The sequence below is a fragment of the Lampetra planeri genome, chromosome 41, assembly GCF_965212315.1.
Source record: "Lampetra planeri chromosome 41, kcLamPlan1.2.h2, whole genome shotgun sequence".
Taxonomy (NCBI): domain Eukaryota; kingdom Metazoa; phylum Chordata; class Hyperoartia; order Petromyzontiformes; family Petromyzontidae; genus Lampetra; species Lampetra planeri.
The window spans coordinates 3519838-3534065 of NC_136147.1; the positions used below are offsets into that span (position 1 = coordinate 3519838).

General features: G+C 52.0%; 1 protein-coding gene across 1 annotated transcript in view; it reads left to right on the forward strand.

Annotated features, from left to right (window-relative positions):
- LOC144732094 (protein TBATA-like) overlaps window positions 1-13649 on the forward strand; it is a 31581-nt gene extending 17932 nt beyond the window's left edge. The window contains exons 3-10 of the mRNA XM_078613362.1: window positions 3519-3826; window positions 4527-4781; window positions 6410-6495; window positions 7003-7167; window positions 9554-9635; window positions 10581-10725; window positions 11508-11557; window positions 12596-13649. Of these exons, the coding sequence (XP_078469488.1) occupies window positions 3519-3826; window positions 4527-4781; window positions 6410-6495; window positions 7003-7167; window positions 9554-9635; window positions 10581-10725; window positions 11508-11557; window positions 12596-12912 (1408 nt within the window). The 3' untranslated portion in view covers window positions 12913-13649. The remainder of the gene's footprint in view (window positions 1-3518; window positions 3827-4526; window positions 4782-6409; window positions 6496-7002; window positions 7168-9553; window positions 9636-10580; window positions 10726-11507; window positions 11558-12595) is intronic.
- Window positions 13650-14228: the final 579 nt, after the last annotated feature.

Genomic DNA, 14228 nt, shown 5'->3' on the forward strand with positions numbered 1-14228 from the left:
TATAAAATAATAAATTAATTTATTATTTTATTTTTAGACGTGACTTAACCGAAAAAAACCAAAGAATAATTCCTGCAGTCACGAAAGCTCCTAAATTAAGATTGAACCACTTCTACGGGGAAGTTTTAAGCTTATCCTTTTTCTTTCTGACTATTTGTTCTCTCTGCCTGTGTCCTTTCTTTGGAATTTTCACACTTAAAATTCTAACTTAGCAAATTTTGAAACACGTAATCAACCAGGCTATGCGTTAATTGTGTGTTAACCGACTCTCTGTGTTGTATTACATCACATTTCGATATTTTGCTAGGTTATTTAATTTTCGTGTGCCTGTCTCCTAATTTTCAATTTTGCGTGACCGTTTTCAATTTTGCGTGCCCGTTCCACATTGTCATCTTACTTGCAACAGCAGTACGTTGCCGTACACTCATTGATATGCTAATTCTCTCTGCCCCCTCCCTCTCTCCGTCCCCGCCCCCCCTCTCTATATTTAAGGGACCATCACAGAAACGACCCCTCTCTTTGTGCCGATTTGTGTCCTCTCTCTGTGTGCCGTTGTGATGTCTGTCTGCTTGTATGTCTGTCTATAGTTTTCTAGTTAGATTTTTGTTGCTATTTCTTTTATACCTGATGATGATTGCTTGTGTTGCAATCGAAACGTCGTAATATGTTATTTTAATTTATTATTTTATTTTTAGACGTGACTTAACCGGAAATAAAACCAAAGAACAATTCAGACCTTATTGGTCACGCCGTGCCCTTTATACATCTCAACGTTCATCCTACAAAGTCCCATCACAAGGGAGAAACACAAACAAATAGTCAAAAATCTAAAAAAATCCCGTATTGAAACGGCTGTACGCCGTATGGACCTAATTTCCCTGTACAAGAATACGAGTAAACCGTGTGGATTGACAGCTATGATCACTGTTACACATTGTTACATTGCTTTTATGGCTTAATTTTGGTGATTTCGAAAAGTTTTTTGGTTTGGCCATGTTTGTTTGTTGTAGTACGGAGTTAGACTGATGGCCTTAATCTAAGTTGTCTTGTAGTTGTTGTTGTTGTTTGACTTGCATCCCACTGGGATTTTTGCACACAACGTTGGTGTACGGTGCTTTTTGTGGAATATTTTGCTGTCTTTTCCTGGATTTTCTGTTTGCAAATAGTCACATAGTCACTTTAAGATGTTTTCTTGTTCATGTTTTTGTTTAATGTTTTTGTTTTTTGTTTGTTGCGGTTGCACCCGATTCAAGAGCCGAATGGCTCACAGGGTTATACCAAATAAATGGAATTGAAAAACACTGGAACTATGCCACTCTTATACCTCCACGTCCAATTCTATACCTCTTCGTGGTTGGGGGGGGGGGGGTCGCTGAGCCTCTTAACCAGTACGTGGGGCTGTGCAATTGCACTGCCTGCAACGTTGGGTTAACGTTAGCTGGAACTGTTACCCCAACATTGGCCCCAGCAGCATTCCATGTTTTGCTGGGCCTCCAGTGTAAACGTGCATTCATAATATAGGTAATTTTTTTGGGGTTAGATCGTGTAAATATAAATGTGTCGTTAAACCCGCCACCACCCGACACAGCCAATTAGTAAGGTTTGTCACGTAAACAGAACGTGCCAATTAGTTACCAGAGGTGGGACAAAGTCATTGTTATGCAAGTCCAAGTCGAGTCGCAAGTCATCAAATTCATGACTCGAGTCTGACTCGAGTCCAAGTCACATGACTCGAGTCCACATCTCATAGGTGGGACAAAGTCATTGTTATGCAAGTCCAAGTCGAGTCGCAAGTCATCAAATTCATGACTCGAGTCTGACTCGAGTCCAAGTCACATGACTCGAGTCCACACCTCTGTTAGTTACTACTTCAGCGCACTGGTGTGTTGGAGAGTAAATCCACAACATTTACAATCTGAGTACAGTGACGTTTCGCTGGTAATTACATCCAGCACCATCGGGCGATTTTGGCAAAAAAAAACCTCACCACACTCGTCAATGACGTGTTGGCAAAACAAAAAACGAAGTTTATTTACGTTAGATTTTTTTAGGCAGTGTTATTGAACAATACGGTGGATTTTTTCCTTGTTAATTATTTTCGGAATGGACTCAAAAGGTCACGGAACCGATGGTGGAATCCAGTTCAATTTCAGTCGCGGTTGAACCCTTTGGCTCCGAGAAGCAGCAGCAGTTTGACAAACCTCACTAATTGGCCGCGTCGGGTGGCGGCGCGTTTAACGACGCATTGACATCCACGCGATCTAATCCCCTCCACCCCCCCCCCCCCCAAAAAAAAACACCTTACTATTATGGATAACATTGGTCGTGAAAGACTACGTGGTTAACGGTTGCTAAGAAACTCTTGGGCCAACGTTGTTCCCTGTGTGGTCGGAACCGGCAATCCCCTCCCCAGCAGCCTTGGTCCAACAACGTTCCGCGGGCAATTGACCTCGGTCAAATCAAGATTGACCTCGGTCAAATCAAGATTGACCTCGGTCAAATCAATATTGACCTTGATGAAATAAAGATTGACCTCGGCCAAATCAAGATTGACCTCGGTCAAATCAAGATTGACCTCGGTCAAATCAATATTGACCTCGGTCAAATCAATATTGACCTTGATTAAATCAAGATTGACCTCGGCCAAATCAAGATTGACCTCGGCCAAATCAAGATTGACCTCGGTCAAATCAATATTGACCTCGGCCAAATCAAGATCGACCTCGGCCAAATCAAGATCGACCTCGGCCAAATCAAGATCGACCTCGGCGAATCGAGTGCGGAGGCGGTGGCGCGTAACCGGAGTGCGCTCACAGCGCGAAACCCATGCGCGCGAGCGTGGGAGGGGTGGGTGGGTGGGCACACTCCGTACCGTGTGTGGGGTGCGAGGAGGCGAGTTGCGTGTTTTGTGTGTGTGGTTGTTGTGGTTGTTGTTGTTGTTGTTGTTTCACTCCGGGGACCGACTCTACGCACGGCGAGTTGCTCCCACGGGTATATTTCTCAAGCTCATTCTGGCCGGTCACGGGCGCTCTTAATTTGTAGTCGACGGCGATCCGAGGCGAGAGGGAGCCCACAATGCCCTACTTCGGGACACAATGATGGGGCTTTTATTGTTGTTGCAAGATGACTGGCCAGCATGCAGGAATTGGGTCATGTTACTCTCTCTCTCTCTCTGCTGAAGCCAATTCCGAGTTGTTTTTGTTGATGAAACCCGATTTAAGATGTTTTGGCTCACCAGGGTACTTCAACATAAACAGAACTGGATTGAAGCAGTGACGTCAGCAAGGAATTGCAGCGCTTTACCACCACATTTGCTTTACGCTGGACCCACGTGTTTACTGATCGAGTTGCTGTTCTAAAGCAGCTGGGGTGGGCAGCTCTCGTGAGCTCCGTCGCTTGGAGGACCCTTCCAACAGCAGTGTCGTGATGAGGCCATTGCAGGGCCGCGCCTTTATCGGCGTAGTCCGTATCCTACTCAGCTGTCTCTCCCCCCCCCTCTCTCTCTGCGCGCGTGCAAGGCTCTTTAAGTCCGAGGGGAAGGGAGCGGGCACCGAGAGAGGCGGACTGCCTCGCCCTTGTTCGGACACCTTCAGACCTCCTCGGGAGAGCAGATCCCAGCAGCAGCGGCGGCACCAGCAGCAGGAGCAGCAGCAGGAGCAGGGGGTGGTGATGGCTCGCAAGGCGGCGGCGTCTGCGCCCCCCGCTGTGCCGGCTCCTCTGAGCCCGCGTCCCGCCACTCGGAGCTCGGCGCGGTTCGGCAACTTGAGCCAACACTCGTTCTTCTCCCGGCACAACCCTCACCCGCAACGCGTGCGGCACATCCGAGGTGGGGGTGGTGGTGGGGGTGGTGGTGGTGGGGGTGGTGGTGGTGGGTTGTGCCACCACTGGGTCGGGGAGCGGCGGTGGCGCAGCGGGTAGCGCGCTGCGCTACGAACCCGGCGCCAGCCCCACGTGCGCCGTGCCAGCTTAGTAGTGGGTACTGGCTGGCAGCACTTGCCCCGACGGTCTACACAGCGAGACAGGGGAATGCCCGCACGTGTGTGGTGTGTGTGTGTGTTGAGCATGGCTAGGTGTGCGTCTACTTGCTCGTTTGTGTGTGCGTGTGTCTGCGAGGAGCGGTGGCGCAGCGGTTAGCGCTACGCTGCGTTACAAACCGGGCAACCGGAGCTCGATTCCCACTCACGGCCAACAACACCAGTGGTGACTATCTGAACCGGTCCTGCGCCTCCTATAGGTTGACTCAGCCTCAAATGAGTACCTGGTGCAGTGGTGTGTAAACATCGCCACTGGGGAGACAAAGGCGGCCGGGCGTGGCGTTGGCCACTCACCTCACCTCGTGTGCCGAGGCGGTCTTCATAGGTGCTGCTCGCTGACAGCACTTTCCCCAACAGTCTGTTAAAGGCTATACGGGGTATCTTTGTCTTTGCCCTTTGAAGTAGGGCTATCGCTTGACGACTCCGGCTTGACGTCTCCATCCTTCTCCCTCCTCCCCCCCCCACCTCGCCTTGCCCCTTACTGCGGGCCAGGTCTCAACGACGTGCCCATCTGCTCCGTGAACGACGAAGGCTTCGTGTCGAGCGCTCGCTACAGCCTCTCGCTGAGCCCCCTGCGCGCCCTGCTGCTGCGCTGCGGCCTCTCGGCGTCGTCCCCGGGGTCACCCGCCGGCCTCGGCCCCCTGCCCTTTGCCCTGCCCTTCCCGGCCACCCCCTCGTCCCTGCAGCAGCAGCACGGCGGTGGTGGCGGTGGCGGTGACCGCGGGTCCGTGCCGCGTGTGGGGCCTGGTACGTGGTGGTGCTGATGGTGGTGATGGTGCTGCTGCTGGTGGTGATGGTGTTGCTGATGGTGGTGGTGATGCTGATGGTGGTGCTGTTGGTGGTGGTGATGGCGCTGATGGTGGTGGTGCTGATGGTGGTGGTGCTGCTGCTGATGGTGATGGTGCTGATGGTGGTACTGGTGGTGGTGGTGGTGCTGATGGTGGTGCTGATGGTGGTGGTGATGCTGGTGCTGATGGTGCTGATGGTGTTGCTGCTGCTGGTGGTGATGGTGTTGCTGATGGTGGTGATGGTGCTGATGGTGGTGCTGTTGGTGGTGGTGATGGCGCTGATGGTGGTGGTGCTGATGGTGGTGGTGCTGCTGCTGATGGTGATGGTGCTGATGGTGGTACTGGTGGTGGTGGTGGTGCTGATGGTGGTGGTGATGGTGCTGATTGTGGTGGTGCTGATGGTGCTGATGGTGGTGGTGATGGTGCTGATGGTGCTGATGGTGCTGATGGTGGTGGTGATGGTGCTGATGGTGCTGATGGTGGTGGTGCTTCTGGTGGTGGTGATGGTGCTGATAGTGGTGCTGATGGTACTTATGGTGGTGGTGATGCTGCTGCTGCTGATGGTGATGGTGCTGATGGTGGTACTGGTGGTGGTGATGGTGGTGGCAATGGTGCTGGTGGTGCTGCTGCTGCTGCTGGTGATCGTGGTGAAGATGGTGGGAGTAGGTGGTAGTGCAAGTATTTGCCTGCTATACATTTCCACGCGACGATGAGCCACTTCGTTGAGCTAACATTAGTGATAGCCAGGTCGCTTCTGAAAAAGAGCTGTATAGCTCAGTGGGCCTTACCTGGTCAAATACAAATAGATGATGTTGGTGGAGCGGTGGTGGTGGTAGTGATTATGGTGTTGACAGAGAGCACAAGGGCACCACTAGCTGAGCACGTGGTAGACCGACACGATTTGTGAACCCGTGCTCTCTGGCCTCTGCCTGCCTCGTACTCCCAACAATTCCCACTACCTCTTTTTGGTTCTTTCGGTAAAGTCACGTAGAAGGGAAATAATAAAATAATAAAAATAAAACATCATAAAATAATTCTCACGACGTTTCGGCCACAACCAGGTCTGTTGCGTTGTGGCCGAAACGTCGTGAGAATTATTTTATTATGTTTTATTATTATTATTTTATTATTTCCCTTCTACGTGACTTTACCGAAAGAACCAAGAAGATGAATCCCTGCAGTCACGAGAGCTTTAAATCGAAATTCCCACTATGTCGCACTCCCATCGTGCGAAAAATAAATAAAAGTGCGAAGGTTCAACGACTGCGTCGGTCGGCCACGCGCTCTGCCACCGGAAACCTCAGCCTCATTTTCCCTACATGACTTCACGTTCCGTGTCATTAACTTCACGTGTCAAGCGAAACACGAGTCGCCACCTTCCAAAGAATTCGCTCGCCCACCGCCTCGGCCCGACGGGCGTTAGCCGGCGACGGACGACCGCGCTCAGATCGCCCGGGTTCACAATCAGGATCTCCGTTCAGGCCGCTTTGAAACCCGATGAGCTGTGAAGCTCTTTGTCGCAAGACGTATCAGCAATGGGCGGGGGCGATTAACGGGTGTCGCTCTCCTTCCCCACCCCCCGTCCAGTGTCTCTCACGGACGCGTGGAGAGACGAACTGCGGGAGCTCACGGAGCGAGCCGGCTTCCTGGCGCGGCGGGAGAAGAAACCGCAGGTGCGACTTTCTGCAGCGAGAGGGAGCAACGCGCTCGGCGCACAGACAGCCCGCTTGCCTGACACGGCTTCTCCACTGGCACAACCGAGCCGTGCCAGGGCCGTACCCGAGCCAACTCGACGCGGCTCAGGAGGCGCCCAGGGTGGAGCGGGGCATGGCCCGGTGGCAGGGTGTGGTAGAGTGGGGCAGGCTGTGGTTGGGTGGGCCAGGCTGTGGTGAGGTGGGGCAGGGTGTGGTAGGGTTGTGGCAGCTTGTGGCTGGATGTGGTGGTGTGGGTGGGGTAGGGTGTGGCAGGGTATGGTGGGGTGGGGTAGGGTGTGGCAGAGTGGTACAGGGTGGGGCAGGGTGTGTGGTGTGTCAAGGTGAGGCACGGTGGGGCGGTAGGGGGAACGCAAGAATGACAGCTTGCGCCGGGCACCAAAAGCCTCCCTCTACATTAGGCTAACAACTTTTTGTTTCTGCAACCTTCCCCACTCATCCCCCCCCCCCGTTGTGTTTCGGCAACAGCAGCCGGAGGGTCCGGCCCTGAGACCGGGGACTCGCTACTCCCTCGCCACCGGTCGCATCGTCCCGCCACCCAGCCGCGCCGCGTCCCGCACCCCGGGACGCCTCTCCTCCCGCAACGGGGCGCGCGACCTCGCCGCCCACGGTGACCCCGACCACGAGCTCCTGGTGAGCGTCAACGGCACCGGAGACTCGGAGGTTCTGACAAGTGGAGGGCGGGGGGGTGGGAGATTCCCGGGACAAAGGACGGAAGGTCCAACCGCTCGCGCCACCGGCGCTTTGGTTTGTTTGTCCTTGCTACCGCGCCTCCGATTGGCACGGTGGGCGACGTACGGTGCGAAAGAAGTTCAATACACCATACGTACAGTACATACCAGCCAGATAAACAACTTTAATTCATCGTCATCGTCGTCATCGTCAGGCGCGACCAGGTGCTAGGTGGATCGTTACCATCGCCAGGACCTCAATCCAGGAAGTGGATTGATCATGGCTGATGATGATTACGCCCGGCTCACTCTCATCCTCACCTCGCGGCCCCCCCCCTCCCCCCCCCAGTAAACATAAACATGCAAACGTTGGGCCGACGTCGAGCCAACGTCAGTCCAAAACATCAACCAACGTCTTGGGCCGACGTTTGCGTGTTTTACTCGGGTCCCCACGCAGGGGGGGGTCCTCGCGAACGCGCGGCGACGTTTTAATGACCGAGCGGTCGGGCGCGCAATGTCCAGCGTCTCTCCCCGCCCGGTCAGTAAATCGCTTCGTTAGAGAGGCCCACCCGTCTGACCCCGCGGGCGGTAAATATCCCCGCGGCGCCTTTGTCCAACCGGCGCGGCGCCGTGTTTGCCGAGCTCGAACGTGCCGGCCGTCGTCGCCAAATGCGGTGAATGAAAATCCGCCGAGGCCAATGGGCACAAGCCGGTAGATTTACCGCGTGAAGATCTATTCTGTACTGCCAGACTTTCTCAAGTACAGGGGGTGCTTAAAAAAAAATGTAAGCTAACTCGTTGGTAAGTAGAGGAGTCACTGTATGTTGAACTGCTTTCTGAGCGTACGAAGCCAATCGTGCCAATCGGAGGTGCGGGCGGGGGACACACAAACTAAACACAAATAAAAATTAACCCGTAAAAACAAAGTTTTTCACTATAAATCCTTTATATGCGTGGCATCGGTTTTATTTTATTATTAATTTCTGTTTTTCTTGAGTAAGAGTTTCATTTTTATCACATTGGTATTTTAAAATATGAAATTATTTTTTTCCTAAAAAGTGTAAAATTTTGGAAAAATGTTTTCACGAAAATAAATTGTCACGTACAACGAGTCTGTGTGCAAAATGTCAGCTCGATTGCATCACGGGAAGTGGGTTAAAAAACGACCGAAAGATTTGCACGGTCGTAAGCGCGCAAGCAAGCAAGTGAACTTAATATAAAGGATTTAAAAAAATGAAACCTAACTCGTTCGTAAGTAGAGGAGTCACTGTATGTTGAACTTTTTTCTGACCGTACGTAGCCCATACTCTTAGGTTTTTTTCGGTAAAGTCACGTAGGTAAAAATAACAATAAATAATAATGAAAATAATAATAGAAATAAAATAAAAAATCACGACGTTTCGGAGGCAACACAAGTCTCCGTCATCAGGTGGGACCGTCACAGCCAGATTTACTGTATCAAGTGAGGAGAAATCCAAGAGGCAAGCTCTTAAATACGAGTTTAAGGGGGGAGGGAAGGGGGAGGGGCTTATCTGAATGTGGTAGCCAATGAATGGAACGGTGGAGGGGGGGCGGGGCTAGAAGGGAACAATTGGTGCACCTCAACTCGGGGTTGTGGCCGGTCTTAGCTGACAAATCCAAATTCAAAATAGCAGCGCTGTTAAACGCTGGGGATGTCAACACTCGGTAAAGTAGAATAGTACCTGTCAAATAAGACGGTACAAATATGTGTAGTTAAATCTTTTTTACATGGTTAATAACATCTTCATCTTCTTGGTTCTTTCGGTAAAGTCACTGTGACTTTACCGAAAGAACCAAGAAGATGAATCCCTGCAGTCACGAAAGCTTTAAATCGAAAAATAATAACATCTTTCCAATGATTACTCAGTTTGTACCCATCATCACGGTTGAAGTTATGTCTATGCTTGTATATCTGGATGGCTTCGTGTACAAACCGTGCTAATCGGAGGTGCGGCGGGGGACACACACACAAACTAAACACAAAAAGCAGTTTTACATCGATTACAAATCTCCAAAACGATCTGTGATATACCACGGCTGTCTAGAAAATTGATGGGTGGTTGTGAGGGGTGATGGGGTAATTCTGATAACGGTGTCATTCTGGATAGAACAGCACAATCACATGAATGGAGTATAATTCGAGGTATAACAGTACAATGACTGTGGTGTAATTCCTGGAATTACGGTGTAATCGACCGGTTTTCAAAAACAGCAACTCTGTGTGTGACTTTCGACGAACAGCGGTGTCAAAATCTGCTGTCACCTTCTGGTAAAGGCGGTGCTAGTTTGGTGATATAACGGCGTGTGCGTGTGCTCTATTCCTACAGGTGCTGGAACTGCTGTGTCAGATCCTGCAAACCGACTCCATCTCAGCCGTGAAGGAGTGGCTGCTGGCGGCTGGGCCACGCGGTGAGTCCACAATCGCGACCGACTTACAAACTCGCTGTCCCACCGTGGTCGAAGTCGTCCATGCATTCTAGATTTGAAGCTCTCACTTGATACAGCTGTCGTGCTGTGACGGTTCCACCTGAAGACGGAAGCTTGTGTTGCCTCCGAAACGTCGTGATTTTAATTGTTATTTTATTTTACTTTTATTTTACTTTTATTAATTACATTTTTTTACCTACGTGACTTTACCGAAAAAACCTAAGAATATCGTCCATGCAGTTGGACTATTGCTCTCCGTTCTTTCTGTCCGTCGGTCCGTCCGAAACGCGGGGGGACGCGATGACCCTTTGTAAAGATTGCGCGCTGCCAACGAAGCTTTTGCGTGATGTTGCGTCACCATTATTGGGTTTGTCCTACGGGGGGAAAAAAACGGCCAAATCGTTGCCCAAATCTCGGGAGGCAAGGACCAGTCCTGCTGTCCCTTGGGGGACCGTGGATGACGTCCGTCAGGGTTTGGCTCTTGAGGTGTCTGAGTCCAATTCTGGACCCGCAGATCTTTGGGCTGGGGGGGGGGTGACCACGTGACGTCCCAGGTGGAAGTGCGATCTGTGGTGCCGGGGGTCGGCTTCTCTTTTTCTTTCCTTCTCTTGGCGGCGAACCACTTTCCGACGAGACGTCGGGACATCGGGTCTCGAAGTGGATACATTGGCGACACCGCCTGGCTCCTCCGTCTTCGTGACACTGCTGCCTCGTGAATCGCCGATTGAAAAACTCATTTCTGTACAACTGCTCCAAATGTGTTCGGCTTGCCGTCCTTCCCCCGCACCTCCACAATCGGCACGTTCGGCCACGTAATAGCCGCGAAAGGAGTTCAACGCACGCACGGTACATGAACGAGGTCGGCCGCGGGAGCCGACTGGTTGGGAGAGCAGCGTGTGTGTGTGCGCTGCCGTGCGTGTCCCGCAGAGAAGGACCTCGTGCTGGCCATGATTCGCATCGCGCTGGAGGATGAGGCGGCACCGCAGCCCCCCGCGCCGCACGTGGACCCCAGGCCCGACTCGCACGGCTCCCTGCGCAAGACGCCGCGGAGCAGGATGGGAAATCGCTCCAGGTGGAGAGGCTTCGCACGCGTGTTCAAAGTGTCTCGTAGAGCGGTGGTGCAGCGGTGAGCGCGCCGCGCCACGAACCCGGCGACCTGAGCTCGATTCTCGTTCGCCGCCAATAACCAGTGATGATTATCTGAGCCGGTTCTGGGTCTCCCGTAGGTCAACTCGGCTTTAAATGAGCTCCTGTTTTGTAAACATAAGACAGAGGCGGCCGGGCGTGATGCTGGCCATCAACCCCCTCGTGTGCCGTATCGGCTTTCATAGGCGCTCGCTTACAACACTCGCCCCAAGATCATTGGCTTTGCGTGCGAGGGTGATTGTGTGCCGTGTGCGTCACGGTTGGCGAGATGTTATCTACCTCGCCTGGTATGCAGGAGGTCCTGGGTTCAATCCAGACCCTGGCGCCTGCTGTATATTTATATTCGGAGTTTGCGGTGTCTCTCTCCCTGTGGTCGCGTAGATTTTTGTTCTCCGGGTCCTCCGGTTTTCCCCTCCACATTCATACACGTGCGTTGAGGAATATTTGGCTGCTATGAATGTCCACATGATAAGCCACTGAATTGGGCTATCACTTGTGATAGCCAGATCGCTTCTGAAAAAAGAGCGACGTAGCTCAGTGGGCCTTACCCGGTTTAATTAAAAGTTAACTTGGATTCATCTCAGAACGGGAACGGGTTAATGGCTATGCCGGGGATCTTCTGTCTTCGCGTGCGAGAGCGATCGACCGCGTGCCCGCGTTATCTGCCGCCACGAGACGCCACAACTGACGCCGCGACTCTCGTTGCAGGTCCGTCGAGGCCCACGTTCCAGAGTCGATCCCCGAGGAGGAGGAACCAGGTTCTCCGTGGCAATTTGCACATCGCTGACCGCATGAACACTGACGCTTCACGATGCTGACCCTTGCACGTCATTACACTCCGGGCTGCCCATCCAGCGCGGCTCTCGCGACGTCAAACCGTCCGGTAGTCACGGCTGCAAGTGACCCTCGCTAAAGGGTCCTTTTGGCAGAGCTCCTGAAACACACACACACTTGAAACGTGCTTGTACCCTTCACCGAACCACCTTTCCACTCATTCATTGGCTGAATACATAATTCGTTTGGACGAATTCTCCCGATTAGCACGGTTGGCTTTGCATTCATACGTAGAGCAGTGCCGGATGAAGCTCGTGCGGGCCTGTAGCATATGTTATAAAGGGGCCCTAAATAAAAAAAAAACACTTAAATTATAAAAAGCACTAATTTGTAACTTGCGTAGTAAATAATTGTGTTTTTTCATTTGCTATATAGCCAGATAATACGACAAATCGCTAAACTTAAACACCCAGTAGTTCATAAAAGTTGAAGGCGGTATAGTACTATAGTAATAGAGCAAGTGCAGAATCACTGAACCGGAATTGATAGCTTGAAAGCATTTAGCGTGGGGCCCTTGAAAGTGCTGGACCCATAGCTACATATGTAGCTACTTTTGCTACGAGGATATAATCCGGCACTGACGTAGAGGGCTGCAGAGCTTGGGCAATTGCCGGCTCGGGCTCGCTGCCTGGCTGTTGTCTTCCTTGTCTCCGATTCCTCGGCGAGTGTGAGACGCACAATTTGCACGAACGGCGCCACCAAATATAAAACGAAAAACGATGATTAAGGCTTGAATCATTCATGCAGTTTGCAAAACCAGCGTGCCACCGCTCCACCCCTTCCTATTGTAGGGCAGCGTGAATGACAATTCTGGTGATTACATTTATTTCTTTAATCACCGTTGCTTCCTCGGTTCATTGAATTGTTGCTCAACCAAAGGCGGGAACCCTTTGAGATGTTTTTTTTGACCGAGGATTTCTCCGGTCCGTCCCTCCGTTTCTTTGTCACTGACGACGACGCAGAGAGAGTCGGCGATGCCGAGGTGCTCACGATCCAGAGGTCCTCGTCGGCCGACGACATCACCCGCTCCGCCGCCTCCAGGCCCCGAGCGCCGCGGGCCTCCGCCGGGCCTCCGGGGGCCGCCCGTGCGGCCGAGCCGGACGTCGCGCCGGCCTCGGCGTCGGCCAAACCACGCAGCGGCAGGAAGACGGAGCAGCAGCAGCACCAGCTGCCTGCCGCACCTGCAGATGCTAAGCTCCGATACACCAAGACCCCTCACACGCCCGGCGAAAGCGCCCAAAGACCTGCCCAGCCCAAGCACAGCGCAGCTCAGATGTGATGGAGTGTGCGGGGCGGGGGGAGTGGTGGCGCAGCGGTTAGCGCTACGCTGCGCTACGAACCCCGGTGACCAGAGTTCGATTCCCGCTCACGGCCAACAGCACCGGTGTCGATTATCTGAACCGGTCCTGGGCCTCCCCCCAGATCGGCTCAGCCACAAATGAGTACCTGGTGCGGTGTGTAAACATCGCCACTAGGGAGACAAAGGCGGCCGGGCGTGGTGCTGGCCACCCACCCCCTTCGTGCGCCGTGCCGACCTTCGTAGGTGCTTGCTCAACAGCACTTGCCCCAGCAGTCTATTAAGGCTACACGGGTGGATCTTTGTCTTTGTGTGTGTCAAGAGCTTCGTACGACAAAATTCCACCAGGCACGGACTCCGAGCCGTCAATGACGTGTTGGCAACCACCGACTGTCCGTCTGTGTAAAACACCGATGCTTGCCGGTCAGGAGAGAGGAAATCCACGGTTTGGTTGAGAAGCGGGAAGCCGGCCCGTGCCTGTCGGCTTGTTCGGCGAATCGGCTCAGGTGTGTGTGTGTGTGTGAGAGAGAGATCGTTACCGTGGTCGCCAGGTGAGATAATTCCGTTGCCAGCGGTAACTACGTGTACGCGCGCGCAGGCAAAACGTCAGTGGTGCCGGTTTTCTCTCGGAGGCTAACATCTGCAGAAAAAAAAGAGGGTCGCAATCCACCCATCACTGCACAATTATAAAACGGGACCTTTTTGTCAGTATCAAAGTATGACAATAGGTTTTACACTTTCTGGCTATCAACAGGTGTAAACCTACACCAGTAAAATTTTGACTTAATTTTTGTTGATTTACATATTGTGCAGTATTACAGAATTAGAAAAGGTTTTATTTTTTTCTGGCAATAAAACACCTGCTTTACACCTGCAGAAAGGGTAAAACGTATTCTTATTTTTTCATACCGCACAATACATCAATAAAAATTAAGTCTAAATTTTACTGATGTAGGTTTAAAAGTGTTTTTTTTTTATTGAGTCTCTACTTAATGAATCGCACTTCCGTGCGATAACCTTTTTCTGACGAGCCGATCAGCTCACGATTAAATCTTTTCAGCGGCATAAAACCGGCACCACTAAATGATTGTAACGTCCGGCGATTACCGACACACGGCGTGGACTCTGAAGAAAGCGACGTACATTCAAAAAGTAGTTCCGCATTTCCACTTAGGCGCGTTAATATTTGTTGTTTTAACCTTAGGTCGCGCAAAGCGAGCGAATGTGCTCGATGCGCTTGGGCGTCTCTCGACTATTTGAAACATCGAAAGACGTTTCCGCTTTTTAAGGCATCTTGA